General features: G+C 47.7%; 1 protein-coding gene across 2 annotated transcripts in view; it reads left to right on the top strand.

Moving 5' to 3' along the window:
- Positions 1 to 7,990, top strand: part of LOC113572059 (histone deacetylase 9-B) — a 19,728-nt gene extending 11,738 nt beyond the window's left edge. Inside the window, exons 6-11 of one of the 2 annotated variants that reach the window (XM_035525000.1) lie at positions 1 to 13; positions 338 to 444; positions 2,408 to 2,530; positions 3,957 to 4,116; positions 4,674 to 4,858; positions 6,124 to 7,990. The exon at positions 1 to 13 is cut by the window's left edge and continues 122 nt beyond it. In XM_035525000.1, coding sequence (XP_035380893.1) covers positions 1 to 13; positions 338 to 444; positions 2,408 to 2,530; positions 3,957 to 4,116; positions 4,674 to 4,858; positions 6,124 to 6,477 — 942 coding nt within the window. In that variant the 3' untranslated portion in view covers positions 6,478 to 7,990. The other variant, XM_035524999.1, reaches the window with a different exon arrangement.
- The last annotated feature ends 13,035 nt before the right edge of the window (positions 7,991 to 21,025 follow it).

Below are 21,025 nucleotides of genomic sequence, written 5' to 3'. Positions count from 1 at the left end.
CTCGAGCTCAGCGGTGAGGGAAGCTCCACCCTGCCTCGCCCGCCATGCGACTGCACCCCACTGATACAGCCGGCAAGACTCAGCCATGCGCACGCACCGTGGACGTTGTTTAGTGATACATACATTCAGTGTCGACTGTGTATTATGTTGGGACTAGCAAGAAAAGCGTTTCATCGGACCGTCCACTTACAGTATGAGCAGTATAAAGTGGGATTATGTTGAATTAAACTGAATTCAGCTGAATAAGGATGAGAATAAATAAGGATAAATTAAAATTTGGGCAGGACCTTAAATTATTATTGCACCAATCCTAAGGCTGCTTTTGTCTCTCACTCAGATTCCTCAGCCAATGACAGCTCTCCCAGCTCTGGCCCCAGCTCTCCCATTGGCTTATGTGGCACAGAGAATGGCGCAACCTACCGGCCCTGTACCGCCCAAATAGAGGTACCACAGAGTTCTGTATATTAGTCCATAATCATAGTCCATATTTGAAAATAATGTCTACAAGCAACATGTTCATGCCATTTTGAGATTTATGTTACTTCATAATGTGTACAGTTGGGACATATCTATATTCTCACATTCTGCATGCTCGCACTCCTTGCTAGCTAGTTGTGGTAAGTTTATCTGTAGTGTGAAGAAAAACAGAAAGCCCTCCTGTATAGTTGGGTTTTAGATACACTTTTAAAATGACTTTTTATGTGATTTCTGCATTGCGTGTGCGTGCGCGCACGTGCACACACACACAAAGCCGGAGTATGATGCGTGCGCACACACACACACGGAGCCAGAGCGTGTCTCACACACACACACACACACACACACACACACACACACACACACACACACACAGTCATGGAGCCAGAGTGTGATACACATACACGCACACACATATGCGCACGCCAGAGCGTGTTGCTCCAGGCCCTTGTCACAGTCAACAGAGTGGTGTCATAGACAGCACTCTTAAAAAGCCATTATTCCTCACAGCGTGATTACATCAGTCCCCAGAACGACTGCTTTCCCCCTCTCTCTCTCTCTCTCGCTCTGCATCGCTCCCCCCCCCGCGCCCTGATGTTGGTGCGTGTTTCGTAGGGTGAGTTATTACGGATTTTGCAGTTGTGTTGTTAAGGTGTCACGCAGGACTGTTAGTGTGTGCATGTCTGTGTGTGCTGGGTTTGGTGTCGTGTGTGGCTGGTGTAATAGTGAGTGTGAGTGTGTGTTTGTGTTAAGCCCAGGCCCCTGTTCCTCTGACTGGCAGGTCTTTTCCGCTCTGCTCTGCGGTTTCTGGCTGGACTGTCAGTAGGGGGGCGTAAGGGGGGGCGCGGGTGGGGGGGGCCCTGTGAAGTTCTGCCCAAGCATTTCCTCATTGGGCCACAGGCCAGCGTGTGGGGGCAGCCCCCCTCTCTACCCCCTCCTGCGGGACCCCCGGACACAATGGAGCTCTTTCTGCAGCTCATCTTCACACACGACCCCCAGAGACGGCCTGTTTGTGTTTGTCTGCCATAATTCTCCAGCGAAACGCAAGGAGGGACCGTCTTAAGACTGTGTGCATGTGTGCGTGTGCGTGTGTGTGTGTATGTGTGTGTGTGAGGGTTTTTAGGGCTTAATTGTTATCCCAGGCGTTGGGCTCTGTGGACCCCCCATGCTGAGCACACACTCACACACATGCACATACACACACACACACACACACACACACACACACACACACACACACACACACACACACAGACTTTTGTAAGTTATTGACACAACCTCAGTCACTCACAGATGCTGCAGACATGGAGCTTCCTGTTTGTCTAATGGCAGCCTGGCATGATGTCTTCAGAGCTCTTGTTACATTAAGCTTTCCTTTACCCAGGGGTGTAATAAGGAGGTGAAAACTGGAATTTTTGTGTGTGTGTGTGTGTGTGTGTCTTTATATTAGTAGTGAAATGTCTTGCTTGAGCTGAGGAAGTGAGCTCCTGTGACTCCCTACATAACACATTTTTACACACACATGAACACACACATACACACACACACACATGAACACACACACACAAACACACACACATGCGCGCACACACATACACTCTGACAGCCAGTCTAGAAGAGCGGGCTAATTCTGCCGCCATGTCTTAGTAGGTAAATATGTCACAGTTATAACGTAACAGAGGTTATATGACAGCCATGGTGGGTCTCAGGTATAACGTAACAGAGGTTATATCCTGGCTGTAGTGCGTCTCAGGCATAACGTAACACGTAATATCCTGACTGCAGTGGAAATCCGCAAAGCTTTGTGAGCCTTAATTGTCAACACTGAAAAGTGTCAGTAGTGAGACTTCTCAAGCAGCATTTCAACACATGCACACGTCTCACATCTTTTCATTCCTTCTCTCTCTCGTTCTCTCTCTCTGTCCCCCAGAGTTATTTGCCACATGGGGGTATTGTGAAGGCAGATGGATCCATGGCTCTGTTGAACCTTTACACTTCGCCATCGCTGCCTAACCTCACGCTTGGCTTCCACTCTGGGCCTTGTCAAACCAGCGTGAGTGACCCTCACAGTCATCCTCCACAGGCCCATCCACGTTGGGCCTCACTGCTACTGGCCATAGTGACTCTGCCAACGTCAGCCCGTTACAGCAAAGTGACCGCGTCACACTGAGCTGTCCTCAGCTAGCCCCCCGGGATGCCACCGTGTCGTTGGTTCAGTTCCGTTAGCTTAAACTCGGCTCGGCCTTATTCGTTAGCGGAAATTAGACACTGACAGTGACAGTCTGCTAGAGTGCGACGGCACGTGAACAACATGGTGTGTCTTTGTCGCTTATGTGCACGAGCAGCCTAATCTCAGCACTCCACAAATGAGCACTTCCACCAGAACTCCCCTTCTAGTCTGAGACATTTCTGGGAATACCGGCACAGACCTCAGACTGAATGGGGAGCAGATATGAATAGATCATCTTAGGAAAAACACGAGGTATCCGAAAGGGTATTTTTAGGAGTAAGTGAGCCATCGGGCCCTCTTCTATTTCTGGCGAAAGCACAAAATACCGTATGAGGAATTCTTACAGCGGCGGGCAGATATGAACAGAAAGCTACTCGGCGAGCAGTGTGCAGTCATATGTCTCTTTTTGGAGTCTGCCAGGTGAAAAAGAGTTGCAGGGCTTATTTTGAAGAGAGAGAGAGAGAGAAATGGAGAAAGCGAAGAGGTGGAAGGAAAGCGGGAGTAAGAGCGAAGGAGAAAAGAGACAGTGAGACCAGGCAGAGCGAGAGAGACAGAGAGAGACAGAGAGAGAAAGAGAGCGCGAGAGAGACAGAGAGAGAAGGAGAGAGAATAAATACAGAAGGGCAAGACGGAGGAAGAGAAAATAGAAAGTGAGAGAGGGAGAGAGAGTGTGAGTCTGGGGCTAATGCTTCTCCTTAACTGCACAGCCGTCGGGGGCTGTGACCTCTGATCTGCAAGCTTTCGGGCTCTTGGGTAAATAGGGGGCGCCAGGGTTGGGTTTCAGGGTTGGGTCTTTATCGCCTCGTTCATCATGGCACAATAAAAGTGTAAAGTAACTGACTTTGTAACTAACTGCCCTTGTAACACCGTTTCAGGTACTCCAATTATTTTGGAATTCACGTGACGCTTTGAACATGCAGCGTTTGCTTTGAAGTTCTTCATGTAACAAATTCTTTTTTACATCAACCCAAAGCAATGAGAGCATTTTAAAATCCGCTCTATTAAAGCCTAGAACTGCCGTCAGTTCTCATCACTCTTTATTCTTTCTTAAAATCTCACCAGGGCTGAGGAGAAATTTTGTGTAGCTTGCCTGAAATTTTAATATTTCCAAGAGTCAGTGAAAAAAAAAGAAGCAAGAAACCCAAACTCCTCCTGTCATCAGTACTTCTAAAACCTTCTGCTCTCTTCAGGGGGTGCTCATGTCTCATCAACATTACCTCTCTCTCTCCTCTCTCTCCCCAACTCACAGCCTGCCACACCTCTCACAGAGCGGGCAGGAGAAGTGCAGCCCCTGGGCGCCATGCCGACCGTCTCCCGGGAGACACCAAAAGTGAACAACAGCCACAAAGCCCTACTGCAGCACCTGCTGCTCAGGGAGCAGAACCGGCAGCAGAAGATGCTCTCAGCTGGTGAGCAACCCCCCCCCACCCCCACCCCCCCCCCCCCCCCCCCCCCCCCACACACACACAGCACCGGACCCTCCAGGGAAGCGCTGCAGAAGGACACGTGTGCATGTTGCTAAGAAACAGAGGAGAGACTCGGTCCAGCTCTGTATTTTTGTTAAGCACAACTGGAGCCTGGCTTCCGTTTGTCTGCTCTTATTAAGGAACACAGGCACAGTGTAGTGTGTATGCTGTCATATATAGACCTGGGAATCTGTAACATAACTAAGCACTTTTCAGTTTGCTTGTCTGGAGGCTTGCGGTAGTTACCCTACAAAAAAAGTAAATATTGCTAAACCATTTGTTTTGAAATAATGTGTTTGAAATATCAGATTCATATTTTGCTGTTGCTTTGAAATAGTGGATGAATTTGAGCACATTTAGAGCTGCTTTGTAACTAAATATGAAACACTTTCCCGCCCCCTGCGTAACGGAGTCCCTGGTGTAGAAACGCGCTCTGCCACTGAGACAAACACCACCTCTTTTCTCTCTCTCCATCTCCTCCTCCCCCCGTCCGCTCCCAGGTGGCGTGTTGGCGCTCGGCCCGCCCCTCCTGGCGGCGAGGGAGCGCTCGGGCGGAGGCACGCGGCCTCGGCCCCCCCGGCACCGCCCGCTGAGCCGCACGCAGTCTTCGCCACTGCCGCAGGGCACGCTGGCCCAGCTTGTCCTGCAGCAGCAGCACCAGCACTTCGTGGAGAAGCACAAGCAGCAGGTACCTGCCTCCGCCCGCGCTTTGGGGCTCCATGCGCCGGCTGGCTGAAGGCTTTGGTAGTCAGAGGAAGCTGAACTGCCTGAACTGCCGTGCGGCGACCCATGACCCATGACCCAGGAGTGCTCTATCCCACGAGTCTGCGTAGGACTTTTATTTAGCTCTGTCTTTCTGTAGCTGTAGGTGAATCTCTTGAGGAACGGCATGCAAGAAATCCTGGCTTGTGATCTGAATTTAAAATTCAGGATTATATATAAACCTGATTCTAGTGTTTAGCATGGATCTAAGAATTTGACCAGGCTCATGTAAGCCCTTCTGTGTGTGTGTGTGTGTGTGTGTGAGAGGTCTCTGTTGGGGTATAGTGGGCTGGAGCTGATGTTCTTTTTTTATAGGAACGTTATATTAAAGGCCCCTTGCTGCTGACTGGTCAGAACAGGAAGTGGGTGAATCCCAGCAGGATGTTTATACTGGGGCCACAGTACCAGTACCTTTCTCTCTCTCTCACTCTCTCCCTTTCTTCTTCCCCTCTTTCTCTCATGTCTCATGTACTTCTCTTCTTTCTTTCTCTCTCCCTCTCTCCCTCTCTTGCCTGTTCATTCCTCTGCTCTCTACGGAACGTTAGTCACACTCTCTGAGGTCCTCGGCCACACAGCCCTGTTCTGCTGCCACTGGATCCCCTCTCTGGGACTTTCTCACACGTCCTATCACTCCACTTCCTCTTGGTCCAAGCTGCCTCGTTCCCACATCTCTCATTACTGCTGATGCTCATTTCCCCCCTCCCTCGCTCTCCCTTTCTTTTTCTCTCTCTCTCTCTCTCTTTCCCTCTTTCTCTCTTTTCCCTCTGTCCCTGCTCTTAAGATTTTCACCTCGGTTTCATTTCCTGAAGGCCCGAGGGCTGAGGGTAAAGCGGGCCGGCACTCATATAATTCCCCCACAGTCTCACCCAGACCTCCTACACTCTCCAGTGTTCCGCAGCATTCTGCTCCCACTCCAGCTGGCCCTGTGACATTCCCGGGATGGCGAGGGCTTTCATCCTCATTCCAGGACAAGCAGGACAATAATTAGCTGCTTGCCGGCTTTTTACGAGGAAAAGTAATGAGCACAATGTAGCAGAGTTACACTTAGAATGAGAGTGAGAGAGAGCGCCACCGTCTGGCTAACTTGCTGCACGGTGGAAGAGACATTTGAGCGTGCGAGAGACAGGATGGAGAGGAGCAGCCGTGTGTGGCGTGTATGGTGTGTGTCTCCCGTGTGGCCTCACCCGTGTACACGCTTCTGTGTGCCGCGCACAGGTGCTGTCCCACTCCATCGAGCACCTGCGGAACGCCACGGCCCACCTGGAGGAAGACGAGGAGGGTGCGGCGTGGGAGCCCAGATGCCAGGAGATCACGCTGCCCCCTGCTGGCGTGATCCGGAGCCACAGCAGCGGCGGCGGCGCCGAGGCCCCTGCCGCCCAGGTGCGCGTGATCAGGGTGAAGCAGGAGCCTCTGGATTTTGGGAGCGGGATGGAGCAAAGCAGGGTGGGGAGTGCGGCGCGGGGGAGGGGGGGGGAGGGGGGGCAGGAGGGGGACGGCGGAGGAGCAGCGCAAGGAGGCGCTGCTGCTCCAGGTCAAGACTGAACAGAGATCCAGGCGTATGACCGAGACGGACGTCTGAGAGAGGGGGGCAGTTAGGACGAGTGGGAGGGAGAGGAGGGAGGGTGGCTGGGAGACAATGAGAATTAAGACAAAATGCAAAAGGTCACACCCCATCCATCATTTTCCATCCAAAAAACCGAGCTAGCGCTACGGTCAGCGTGACCGCCAGAGTCACGGAGGCTGCGGTATGTTGCTCTACGGTGTGTCACGCGACGCATCCCTCGCTCTCTCTGCCGCTCTCCATCGCCTACTTTCACACACGTAGCGCCAAGAAAAGCTATGACAAGATTTCACCCCCCTTCGTCAGGCTGCCACGAGGACCTGCAGCCGTAGTCTGACCGAACGACAAGTGCAGCACATCTCGTGTGAGAATATCTGCGAGCTTTTCTGGCGTCTGTTAAAATGTACATATGCCGTGCGGAACAGGGACGAAATGCTGTGCGGCCATCGCCGTTTGTTCCCAAATTAAGCCATTTTGTCCCGTGTGTTTTTCTCGAGGGGCATTCTACCGACCAGTTGCATTCTGGTATACTGTTCAACTGACAGTAGAACATTCAAAGCTGTGTGTCAATGTTTTCAGAAGTTATTGTGATCGGATGAAGGCCGAGTACTGTGGTCATTTAAGACTCCGGTTAGGCCGTCTGCGTGCAGGCGTGCCCTTATGGACACCAGGACTGTTTCTGAAAGTGTGTGTTTCCTGTTTATTTTAAAGTGTAATTAAACTCATGTGAAGTATGAGGAATTTGGGATGGTCCAAGTCCCTGTGTTAAATGGATGGTTTGGAGTTTTTGAACCAAATATCAACTTTTAAATGCTGAGAAACTTGTTTTGATGGCTGGGGTTGTACTGACACAATGCAACCAAAAACGTCCTTAAAAGAGCAGGTTCTCTCATGAACAAAGCCTGAAACTTACAAACTCCATAAATATGGAAGTGTTAAGAACATCAATCTTCCAGAATAACAGCATAGGTTTTAAGAGGAAAAAGTGCTTGCTGAAGCAGCTTTCCTGAGTCTTAGGTTTCATTTTGTGTGGCCTGATCTGAGATGCGACGAATGAGGAGAAAAAGCTTATATGGCACCCTTAACATGCTGGGATAGTTGTGGCTAGTGTAGCCAATATTCTGGAGACCATTTGTTGTGCGTTTTTATTACTATGTGCAGTGAGGACTTTTACTTTGAAAATGTTGATATAGGTCTCCAGGTTGCCTCCTGGCTACCGCCACAGTGTCTTTGTGAGGGGTTCTGGTGTTCGGAGGCTCAATACAAACCCAGTTAGTAACAGAAGGCACTGTGGTGCAGAGATGTGTACCACTAATATGACAAACTTGAGATATTTAGTTTGAAAATTCCAGAACATTCTATTAATGCTCAGAGGACTTGGTTACCAGTCAGAGAGAGAAAAGGCTTTTAACTTGTTTCCTTGTTTAGCCTGGTCTCACGTGTTTATTGACTTTTCTTTTCTAACAAAATAAAGGTTCTCTCTGTGCATTGAGATACTTTGCACCTCTCTCTCATGTCAAAGTGCATGGAAATTAAATTTTGTAAAAATATACCGACATGTTTATATGTGAATAGAATAGTAGATGTAGAGCCAGACGTTTAGTCTGTGTGTGGTCTTTATTTTTTCATTTAATTTGGTTTGTGTGTGTGTGTGTGTGTGTGTGTGTGTGTGTGTGTGTGTGTGTGTGTGTGTGTGTGTGTGTGTGTGTGTGTGTGTGTGTGTGTGTGTGTGTGTGTGTGTGTGTGTAAGTGTGCATCGGGGTGTGTGCGCGCTTACCCTTCTCGTTTGCATTCACAGCTGGCTAGAATGATTCTTCTGGGATGCATAAACTAGTGTAAATCTGAGATATCACTTTCTGATCTTGCATACAGTACAGCAGTGCATTATGTACCTGCCAGACATGGACATAACCTCTGATAGCCAGTGGAACAGTATATTATATGGCTTTATGATATATGTCTGCTTGGACATAAAATGTCTTTAGCTTTAGTCTTGCTGTGAGAAGAGAAGAAGAGACAAATATTTCAGATAACTCCTTGACCAGCATCTATATGTGTGTGTGTGTGTGTGTGTGTGTGTGTGTGTGTGTGTGTGTGTGTGTGTGTGTGTGTGTGTGTGTGTGTGTGTGTGTGTGTGTGTGTGTGTATTTTTCTGCGGTTCTATAGGCTGTTTTCACTGCATACTCAACCTAGATTTGAACAATAACAAGAGGGAAGGCCTTAGGTCTTAGGTCATGTTTACACTGATGTTAAAGTTTATAAATAAAAGCTGTTTCTACAGCTTAACTCTTAACCTACTCAAACCCAGCTTATGACATTATTGCTTGTTGGGGGCTGGGGGCTTCATCCATGTAAACACCAGACTCCACAGTCACACCAGCATCCCAGTGCAAAAAGGCTGGTCCCAGACCAGTTAATATTTTCTCAAACAAATAGTGAATGTTTTGTTGGGGGACGTGGGAACCCTGTTCCCAGGTCAGCCCTGCTCCTGTGAGTGGGCCGGGTCCTGCCCTGGGCCCAGCTTTAGTCTCAACCCCTCTGCCTCCCCCCTGTGCCACTGCTGGCCCTTTTTCCCACAGCTCCCAGCACCAGAATTCCACTGGCAAACATTAAGTTAACCCCCTGTGCTTTGCCAGGGCTCAGGGATCAGGTTAACCCTTTGAAGTCTGGGCTTAGCTGTGCTCCGGCATTTACCGGCGTTCCCCCTGCCGCCAACATGTGACTGGCAGATCAGAGACCACGGGAGCCATCTGATATGTCGTTGCCAATGGAAACCGCGGAACCCTCTGTGGACCCCTGTTGTTGTGGAAAGCGATTACTCCCCGCCATAGCCGAAAGGGGATATTGCTGTGGTTAGCTTGTAGCCGCGCTTGCAAGATCGCCGCTAACATTTCCGATCTGCTGCTCTGTGGCCTGCAGCGATGGGTTCTGTTAGACCTTCTGCTGCAAGATCCAAAGACATCATATATCTTCCTCAAAAATGGATCTTTTTTTTCCCTTTAAAGAAGCCCATAATTTATAGTAGGGAGCATCCCTGTGGTTGTAAATTACATCTTTCCATGTTCCTTTGCTTTTACATTTACCTGACGCTTTATCCAAAACAACTTACAATAATGACTGAGTACAACTTGAGCGTCTTGCTGAGGGGCCCAAGAGTGGTAACTTGGCAGTGGTGAAGCTTGAACCAGAAAACTTCCAATTACAAGTCAAGTACCTTAACCACTGAGCTACCACTGCTGCTTCACTGCTTTTCATTGTAGCAGGTGGTCTGATGTGACATGTTGGCTGCCATCTTGGCCTTTTACTTCCTGGGAAACAACATGTTTGCCTGTCCCTGTAACAACGAGCTTCTATGTGTAGTCTGAGGGGAACAGAGCTGTTCTATGAAAAAAAAGGGCAAGCATCACCCGTAAAGGGCTTAGCAGGCACTCAGGAACAGGGGAGCGGTCCTCGCTTCCGTCCCGAGAGCACCCTCCCTCCCACCTTCCATAAGTCACTGCACTATGTCATTTGTCTTTGGAACTGTCAAGGGGGCTCTGGAAATAGCTGGAGCCGCTGGACCACTCTGGACCACTCCGGACCTTGCTGGACCACGCTGGATCATGCCTGGCCAGCTGTGAAAGCTGAGCCGCCACTGACCATCTCATCTGCTCCAGGCGGTGGTCCAGGGTGCGCCTCTGGTGCGCGGGCAGCGAGCACAGGGAACTTTTCCATGGTGCAGTTCTCTGCTCTTGGATCTGTGGCCTTGTTGATGCTGTTGGAAACCATCAGTTGTGACGGATTTGAAATCGAACCTGCCTGACACACTGTTTGAACGTGGCTGGTTCTTCTCACTGCGGCTTTCGAGTAGAGTTCATGGGTATATACCGAAGGAAAAGGTGCTTGGTCTGTATGCGGGTAACATGAAACCATCACGACATGAAATAAGATGACGTGGCTTTATGGTTATACTTCAACATTCACAGATGTGTTACCTACTGTGATGTTTAAATGTATAATATGTATGAATGATTCCTATCTATCTATCTATCTATACATACCATTCACTCATCCATCCATCCATCCATCCATCATTGATGTGGGGCCCACATGGCCATGTGTTCTAGCCACAAAGGTGATTGAAGGGCAAAAGTGTTCTGTGAGATTATTTCTGGGATTCTAAGTACCCAAGTTAACAAAGATCCAGTCTAGGCTTGCTTCCACGTAGATCTGTGATCCATATTCTAACACATTACTTGCTGCAAAAACGACAAACTCCCGCAAAGGTCTTACAAGATAACTTATTCGTTTTGATGCTTGTAAGGGTACCTGTTACATGGAAATGAGAAAGATGCATACTATTCTAGTGTTAGCACAGGCTGTCACTTTCCGTTTAGCCACTGCGGGATGGTTACAGTGTCGGAAAGTATAGGGAGATATGGTCTATAAACATTCAGCCAGAGAATGTCTCCCCCAGCGGGCATATGACCATGACTGACTGGCTGTGTCCAATTCATGTGCGCATAGCGCTGACCTCAGGTCAGCCTTAAAACGCAGCGATGCCAGGCCGCTAAAAAAAAAAGAAAAGAAAAGAATCTCCAGCCTTGCTGGTGCACTGACGCTGAGGTGACATCGACTTCTGGACCTGTTAGGAGCAAGTTTATTATTCTCGGTTTTTACTGATGAAAACGAGGAGAACGGGAAACACGAGGTGGCAGAAAAACGCATTCTTCGCGGATGAGATTAGCTGTGGCGAGACCTCCGCGTAAAAGGTAATATAGGCCTGTTTGCGTTGAGTAACATGTGAAACGAAGGTCGAGACACTGTCGAGAGGGCTTGTCGTGTGCTTTAGGGTCGTATTCGGCCGCTCCAATATGAATGATACAGCCATAAACGAGGGAACTGCAAAACACTACTTCTCACTTTGAAACGGGCCGCACTGCTTGACGATGACATCACCCAGTACATAAAACAATATGTATCCTCAGAGGGTAATACTGGGAGCAATACGACTAAGACGTTATGGCGTCGTATGTTAATAATAGCCTCTTGGAGATTCATTTAATAAGATTAGGAAGGAGGTGGGGTGGTGTGCGGAGAAGTGATAGATCACTTTTTTTCCCCACCAGCCCTTGATTACCTGGTCGAGGTGTGGGGAGCGCTATTCAAACCACACGCATAAACGCACCGCCTCGACATGTGAGGCCCGTGTCGAAAGCTGCAGCGCTTTAAGCTCTGCTGTCATCGCGCGGGGGTGAGGGGGCAACGCACGTCGCCGCTAAAGCGGCCGTCAGCGGCCCCTAGGACGTCTGAACGCTGCGGTGCATTCTGCATGTGGGGCGGCCCGAGCCATCTGGTTTCTTATCCTTCTGCTCGACGTCCCGCCGTTGAAAAGGAGCCCAGTGTGCGCAGGCGTCCGCCCATGAAGCGGTAATGGCTCGCGGTTGTTATTCTTTCCGTGCGCTGTTAGCTGCGCGGGCGACGCGGGACAGCTCTGGCAGCCCAAGCAGAAGAACGGATCGTCGCACGAGGGTAAGTAAGGACCACCCCTGACTAGCAGACAAACAAACAAACAAACAAACAAACAACAACAACAACAACAACAACAAAAGTCTGGTCCACCGGAGGTATTTATTTCAGGCCGCCTACCAGCTGCCGGGTGGCACTCGCGCATGGTACCGTCTGTTCACCAGGACCAAAATGGCCAAGGGCGACTGAACGACCCCAGTTTTGTTCGGTTATAAGGATGTCGTCTTCAGTGGTGATTAATTTAATCACGCAGGGAATGAACTCGGAGCAGCTAACTTCCCATCTCTTCAAATCACCTGATCAGAGTTCGTCCACACAGTCGACTGGACACAACATTAATGATCTTGAGCATACTTGTCTTTTAAAAGTCCCAATGAAATTTTTACTGTTAAATGTTCTCTAAGGGTTTTAAAGGGTTTTAAACACATCAGGCAACAATGCGCAATCAAAACATTCCACGCGTCCCTATTTTTCAGGCAAGAGGAAAAGCGAAGTTCTTCGGTGATAACTTGGTCGGCTTGTCAGTGTAAGGAATTTTACAAAGATACTAACCACAGCCACGCACGCACCCCTCATCTATAGTGAGATGAATAGGCCCAGAGCAGGCTGGGTTTATGAGCCTGTCAGTGTGATGGCGCGCATTGACCACGCTGTTATCTCGACCCTTCTGAGGGTTCGAGCCTCCCTCTCCAGTGGAAGCAGATAAGGCCTGGGGTTCAGGGTGGGAGGGGTTTGGGAGGTGGGGGTGTGAAACTCGTATCTAAAGGAGTTCAAAGGGAGCTGCTTTATCTCTCCCAGGAAGAGGATTGGCAGGTGGGGGAGAAAGAAGGTGGAGGAGACGGCTTAAAAGACCGACTGAGTGCTGTGTGGGACATTTTCATGGTGGCCCCTTCCTCCACCCAGTCCCCCTGTGCTCACCGCGCCCGCATGTCTGCTTAGCAGTAGCCATCAGGTAAGCCACCTGAACCGAGGTCACCGCACTGGGAACTGAACAGAGCCAAAATGTGTAGAGGAGGTCCACAGCAGCAGTCGGTGTCCAGTTCATGTAGCAAATCCACTGTGCTGGTCTACTGACATTTCCCTTTCATAGCGTTCACAATATTACACCAGCTCTAGTATGTTTTGTTAGAACCTTGATTTCCAGCCTTGAACCAGGTCTGAGATCTTCTGGGGGTTTGCTCTTCTTCCAAGTGTGGAGCTTGGCCCATGGTCTGCACTTTGGAAGTTCTGGTTCTTCTGGACTTGGGTCTAGGCAAAGGGCATTAATAAAGCACGTGCAGTACGATGCCTGTGCGGTAGCAGCAGCAGGACCCCAAGCTGGCTCTCGCTGCCAAACTTCTGAGGTTTCAGCCTCTGATGGATTTTACCTCCCTGTACTGCTTGTCAATGTGAGTCTTACTATTAATTGAGTCTGATTTAAGAGTGAGTGTCTGTTTCATCACTGTTGTAGCAATGAGATCATCTGGATCAAGAACTCTCTATTTTAAGCCAAGACTCCAGTGGAGCTGACGTGAGTTTTCTCCACATGGAGGGAGAGTATGGTGTTTGTGTGTGTGTGTGTGTGTGTGTATAAGACACTTGTGCGGAGAATGGTTAACTTGTGTATCTGTTCATGTAATACATTTACATTCCCTCTCTCTGCAACATCAAACACCAAAGAAACACCAAAGTTCTATTTAGTCCAACACATATCCATATTTCATTAGAAGGGGGAACCTGAAAAAAGTAAACACTCCCAAATTTAATAAAATAACCCCTGAAAAACGAATTTAATTGAATTACACATATCTTTGAGAATCGACACTGCTTTTCCTTCATAATACTTTCATGTTTATTTTTCCTCATTGAGGGGCCAACATAAAAAAAAAAAAAGCTATTTTGTGGAATGCTGAGGCTAAGGGGGTTATGCTTAACTCAATATCTAACATAAACATCCCTGAGCAAGACTTTCAAGACAAGGCATCTCTCTCTCTCTCTCTCTCTCTCTCTCTCTCTCTCTCTTCCCCTCTGATGTGCCGATATTGCTAATCTTTGTGAGTCACACAATGATGCTTAATATACATAACTAGCCCTTGCCATGAAAGCTGCCCCCCTCCCACCCCAGCTATATATGTCTGTATAGACTTCTATCTCCCCACATCTGCAAGACATTACCTCTTTTTACCCCCCCCCCCCCCCAATCCCCCAACTCCTACACATCTACAAGTTGTCCAGTTGGTCAGTGAGGGGGTAGCCATTGTGAGCAGCGGGTCAGGCTGGCCTGAGACGCTGAACATGGGGACATGGCTTCGGGGAGTTGCGGGGTGTTTGTGGACAGGAGGAGGTTAACCCTCACTTCCTCTGGGGTCAAAGGAGTTATTTAAGGTCCCTCAAAGCACTATGTAACAATAAGAAAGACCACTATGTATGCAAAAGTGATTCTTAAGAGTGGCCTGCTGATTCGTACTGAATTTTGCACAATGAATTGTCTGTTTTGAGGAGGAACGCATGCGTCGCTATTGTATTTGCTCTGTATTTTACCAGTATGACTGCTGATCTAGAAGAAATTTATATGACTCTTTGTGACTCACTGAACTTGTAGTCCAGTCCAAAAACTGAATATGTCTTATAATAAATATAAGTTAGCAAGCCATAACAACCTGCAGTTAGTACAGTCATGCCAACTTGCAATTGTGATCTGCAATACTTTTATATGCTATTAAACACCTTAGCCAAGTGTATAAGTAGGCCCTATATTATGTTCTTGTAATGAAAAGCACATTTTAGCATGAGTAATGCAATTAAAATAGTGCTAAAATGCACACACTTGGGCATTTTCCTGAGTGGAGCTCACTTTTGACATCACGTAACATTCAGGTTAGAATTTTCAAATGGAGCTGTGATGACATTTTTTGCTAAGTGTGAATATGGTCTTGATATGCCAGTTGCACCAAGCTGACCTCTATGAACAATGCAAACCTGCCAACCGCATTCCAAACATCTGGAATTAGCTTGCATTAAGCAGCCTCCGGATAATGCCAGGTGCAGAAGGAAATGATATGCTTCATTTTACAAACAAAACTAAGACTATTCTATCCCTGTGCGAGCCGAAATCTTGATTAAAATATTCAGAGCTTTTAACTGTCCTTCTGATTGCTTTTAAATAAGTGCATTTGAAATTTATGAGGCTTTCATCCAACTGTCTCTAACAGTGGGCTAAATATAACAGCAGCCGGGCCTTGTGTTTTAATGAAAGCCATGCTTTCACATATAGTTCAAAACACAGAACAGAAGCATTTTGTGATGTCATTGCTAAATTACTTATTGGAATTCTGGGAATCTTCTCATTGTTCCTGCAGAGATCAGATTTCTATGTGCTGTGGTTTTAATCAGAAATTTGATCTGTTCTTCCAATCAGCGCATTGATTCCCCCCCCAAACGTGGGTCAAACAGTCGAGATCTGTTTTTGCACACAGCCGCACATCGAGTTCTAGAGGATAAATCCCTACAGTGTGCTCAAAGAGGGGAGGAGGTACAGAACTGCAGGTCTTCCTTGAACGATGCCGCAACCTTCTCATCAGGTGCCGAGCGTGAGCGGACATCTTCGGTTGCTTTTGCAGTCTACCATTTGATTAGCGGAAAGCTCTTTCCGTTTCTGTCCAGCGTGTGTGAGATTAAGCGCTATGATTACACCCTTTAGTTGTGGGCGGCGAAGATGCTTCAATTTGCGTTTTTTTTTAAGTTTGTATATGTAGAAATGACTGAAGTGGACGATGGAAGGTGCTGGGGATGGTGCTGCCTCTCCTTCGGTGGAGTAGCATGCGGTGAGGCCCGAGCTGACGCCATGTTCATCATGCCCTGATTACCAAAGGATTATGCGGGTTTTGTAAGGTCACATTCTAGAGGGTTCTGGATAGGCCAACAGCTCAGAACACCTAAATCCCAAGAAAACACTGGAACAGTCAGATAATCAACTTTCAGTCTTTTCAGAACTGTAGTATCTAATAGCAACAACTGATTAAGACAGTCACCACAGGACTGTGTCTGTGCTTTACTTAAGCTCTGGACAGTCTGTTCTGGAACACATCAAAGAGCTATTGTTATTGTCCGTACTACTGTCTTATTTATGCCCACTTTTCAAACCATTTTAAGAAAAGACAGCTATATAGTTCACAACCGACCCGTTAAACTCTGACACAAGGTGCCATCTTGTTGCAGCAAGTCCACTGTAGCGTACGTTACTCCTCTGTGAACTGGAATCATTTGCTGGCCTTATCTTGATAACCGGGACAGTTTGGAAACGAATTTCGCTTTAGAACAACAGAGAGAGATGGATGGTGCAAACCAGTGAGGGAAGGAGTGCAGTGGTGGAGGAGCAAGCTTCCATGACAGCTTAACCCTGAATGATGAACTGGTTAATTAAGCCTCCTGTGCTGGAGCTGAAATTGAAACCTGGCTAACTCCAGCTGAGCAAGGAATTGAATTAAGGCCTGAAATTCCTCCAGAAGAGGTATGGCTCCAAATATGAACCTGAAAGCAAGCGAGCAAGGAGAGAAAACAAAAAGATACTAAAAAAGAAGGTGAGACAGTTCAGTTGTGAACCGATCGGCACCCGAGAAACTAGAACATATTGTGGCTAGCTGGTGTATGTGTGGGGTTGGTGTGCTAATTTTAATTCCAAGACAAATCTGAGAGGGTTGATGGTGAATAGAATATTGATCTGTTGATGAAGCGAACACCGTTCTCTTTTCTTTTTTACTGATGTAGCTTAGACTGTGACAGTCTGCTAGAATCTGGAGGGAAATTAAGTGTTTGGAAGACTTTTCTTAAAAGAACAAAGCAGAGTTGCACAAAAGAACAGTGAGTTGAAGAATAAATATTATTTTCCAGAAGCAGCTCGGTGGGTGAGTCAGAGCTGGGCCGGGCCGTGCGGTGAGGAGGTGGGGGGGTGTGGGGTGCTCTGTATGTTTTCTGTCCTGGTTATTTCTATTGGCATTTTTGTTCTAATCCTACAGGATTTGGGTTCGTTTCATGTGGATATGGAACACCAGGGACCGAAGCAGACATGGAAAAACTACACTAAAGCAATAGGAGAAAGAAAAGAGCAACATTATCAAGCTCTTCTCCGCAAACAGAATTTGCCTAAAATCCATCGTGTTTAGTGAATGTTTTTGGATTTCTGGGTAGTGTGTATGTGCTATAGAGGGCCCTGCACAGCCAGGGGATGTGTGTGTGTGTGTGTTGGGGTGGGGGTGGGGGGGGTTGGATACCCCCATCCCACCCACCTGATCTTCAAAGGAAACTCCTGCAAATTTACATTTCTATAAAAACCTTTATGAAATAGGCCTAAATATAAAACGCATGTTAAAAACTTTAATAAAACTATAAATCACAGTTCTACCTTTAAGAAGTTGCCTTCCAAAACCCCATGTTCTAAACACAGCCAGCTGATTTGACTGGGACCCGAGACCGTAGAATGAGTACGATCCTTCTGTCAACAAGGCTAAGCTCTTTTGCTGCAGCTCTCTCCACTAGGCCCCAGGAAAAAAACTTTGAAAGAGGAGAGCAGCGATCTGACAGTCCTGTCAGCAGCTCATGGCCTTCAAACCCCCCCCCCCCCCCCCACCTGGCCCCCGCACCCAGGACGTGTGCTGTACTTTGGCTCCAGGAGGGAAGTGGAGTGGTGTGATCAGCAGAAATTGACAACAGATTGTCTGCTCATCCATTCTCTCCTTTTGTTGTGCTCTCCTTTTGTGGAGCTTTTTTTTTTCTCACCCTGTTCCGTACCGCCCCCCACCCCCACTACCACCCCCGGGCGGCATCCTTGACCTCGGCTTTCACACTTCTTGGTTTGGCTTAAAGACTAACCCCCGTCGGAGACCCACGGGAGCGTGTTTCTGCTTTAAAAGCCTGGCTACACTGAGGAGATCTGACAAGTTAAGAGAGGCTTCCTTTGTCTGGAGTCTCTCGGAGATGTGGCAAAGAGTGTCTGTGACAGCAGTGAATTTAACGCATTCACTTCAAAGACAAATGACGAAAACGTTGCGTGCTTCTGATCACATGCACATGGGTGCGCACACACGCACTTGATGGCAGGCCTTTCTGTAGCTGTAACTGAGAGGTAGACCTTCTCTTTCAAATTGCCTGCGTTTACCTCTACAAGAATCTCCAGGGTCCAAGAGACTTCTAGATACTGGCAAATGAAGACTCAGTTTGTCCAGAGCATTGGTCCAGTTTCTTGTCATGTTCAATGTTTGACTTCCAGTTTCTGTGTGTGTGTGTGTGTGTAGGATTAAGCACAGTAAGGACACCCTCTTGGATCCCTGCTTGACTGAATACCCCGTGCACGGGTCCAGCCTACAGCACAGAACACTATCATAGAGTCGTGTTCCAAAGGAGCTATAATCCTGCTGAGGGCAAGAGTCTGCAATGTCACCTAAGGACTACTGCAGTACTGAAGTTAAGACTGTGTTAGTGTCACACACAGCGAGAGGAAGGGGACGCTTAGCAGTTCTTTCAATATGTGCATTGCAGGTGGATAATGATTTTCTTATTATAGGGTTATATGATTAACAAAAAAGCGGAAAAGAAGAAAACACGGTTGTGTTTATATTTATAGTTTGGTTCCTTTAGTCCCATCCAAAGAAGAATCAAATTAATTTAAATCAGATTTATTTATATAAATGCTTTTTACAACAGATGTTGTCATAAATCTTTACAAAGATGGTGCATTGTTGCTTTTTAGCCATGGTTCGCTTAGCGTTCACACTGGCATACACAACATGGACCACAGTATCAGAACTCCTACACATTACAACTGCAGGAGTTTTTATGACGTCCTGTGCTAAACCCATAGGAGTTAACATGGAGTTGATCCCCCTTTGCTTCCATTCTTCTTGGAAGGCTTTCTACAAGATTTGGGAGTGTGTCTGTGGGAATTTCTTCCCATTCATCCAGAAGTGCATCCACTGATGTTCGATGAGAGGGCCTTGGCTCGCAGTCTCCATTCCGCTTCAACCTAATTCGGTATTCGGTGGGGTTGGGGTCAGGGTGACGTGCAGTCCAGTCCCATTCTTCCACACCAAGCTCACCAAACCGTGCCTTTATGGACCTCTCTTTGTGCACTGGAGCCCAGTCATGCCGGAACAGAAAAGGGCCTTCCCCAAACCGTTCTTACAAAGTTGGAAGCATGTAATTGTCCAAAATGTCTTGGTGTGCTGAAGCATTAAGATTTCAATTCAGTGGAACTAAGGTGCCCAGGCAAAGCCCTGAAAAACAACTCCACTGACTTATCCCTCCTCCACCAAACTCTACAGTTGGCATAATGCAGTCAGGCAGAAAACACTCTCCTGGCATTCTCCAAACCCAGACCCGTCCATCAGAATGCTAGATAGAGTGCGATTCGTCACTCCACTGAACACGTTTCCACCGCTCCAGAGTCTGGTGGCCGTGCGCTTTACACCACTCCATCCGACGCTTGGCAGTGCTCGTCTTGGTGATGTAAGGCTTGCATGCAGCTGCTCAGTAATAGATACCCATGCCATGAAGCTCCTGGCGCACAGCATTTGTGCTGATGTTAATGTCAGGGGAGCTTTGGAACTCTGCAGTTACAGAGTCAGCAGAGCGCTGGTGACTGTTTATGCACAGTGTACCTCAGCGTTCGGTGACCCCGCTCTGTAACATTACGTTCTGCCACTTCATGCCTGAGTTGCTGTGGTCCTCAGACTCTTCCACTTTTCCATAATACCGCTCACAGTTGATCGTGGAATATCTAGGAGGGAGGAAAGTTCACGAACTGACTTGTTGCCACAGTGGCATCCTATTACAGTACCAAGCTTGAGTTCAGCGAGTAGAATGACCCATTTTTTCACAAAGGTTTGTAAATGCAGACTGCGGTGCTAAGTGCATGATTTCATACGCCTGTGGCAATGGAACTGAATGGAACATGATTCTCTGAATTCCGTGATTAAGAGGAGTGTCCCAATACTTTTGTTCATAGAGTGTATATACCATTGCACCAAAAGATGTAAACAATTGGATCAAACAAATTTTATGATGTATATTTTGCGACAATAGCTATGATAATGCGAAGTGAGCTTAGAATAATGCAGCTGTGGTGTGTGTGTATGTGGGGTGGTAATTTTGCCAGTGGAAAACTCCGGAAGAACTGGCAAAATGCATTAAATCTTCAAAACAGAGCAAGGAATTCCTCCACAGCAGGAAGAGCATTTTCAGTACGCGGTCTTGTGGATTTTGTTCTAGTATTGGACATACCAATGGGGCATTAATGAGGAATTATTACCTTCTCATTGTGTCACATGTGTGCGTCACATTTTTGTGTGACACCACTCTGTTCTCTCATGTGGTGTTTAGGGTTGCATCTGGTGACATCACAGCCTGTGGTTGGTGTCTTTGGTCCATACTGTTTTCATACTCCGAGTGAAGCACATCAGACTTCGTTTGGAAGCGGAGACAGAGACATGGTCATGGGATCTCAGTCTGCGTGCACCACAGTTTGGACAGGCGGCATTCTCACGTGCTATAAAGAAACAAAGCAATTGCACCAGAGTTCATTTTTAATCAAACTAAAGCTACCAATTCTGAACACACCTAATATTAAGACTTGGCAGATATGTTCCAATTTCCGCTTTGGTCCTGACCAGGGGAACCGAACTGCACATATAAACACGGCCTAAAATGTGTCGGAGATGGCAAACAGACAGAGAGGGAGACAGAGAATGGAGCGTGCTGGACCTTGTCTTTGTCGTTACCTCGAGTAGCCCTATGAAGCAGTGGCCAGAGGGTGCACGTGTGCCACCGATATCCCAGCCCTGGGACAGAGCAGAGTCTGGACCTGCAGCGGTTTGGCTTGGGCCTGTGCCCCACCAGATGAGCACAGATTCCAGCGTTTCAGTGGGCTTAGAAGGACTTGGCTTGTTCTGGAGACGCTTGAGAGTGAAAGCCAGGTGAGAGAGTGCAGGAGAAGCAGTGTGCTGATGTCACTCGTCCATTATCCTTCACTTACTGCAGAAACGCGTGTTT

The sequence above is a fragment of the Electrophorus electricus genome, chromosome 4 (genome assembly GCF_013358815.1).
Source record: "Electrophorus electricus isolate fEleEle1 chromosome 4, fEleEle1.pri, whole genome shotgun sequence".
Classification (NCBI taxonomy): Eukaryota; Metazoa; Chordata; class Actinopteri; order Gymnotiformes; family Gymnotidae; genus Electrophorus; species Electrophorus electricus.
This window is presented reverse-complemented; position numbering and strand designations above follow the sequence as displayed.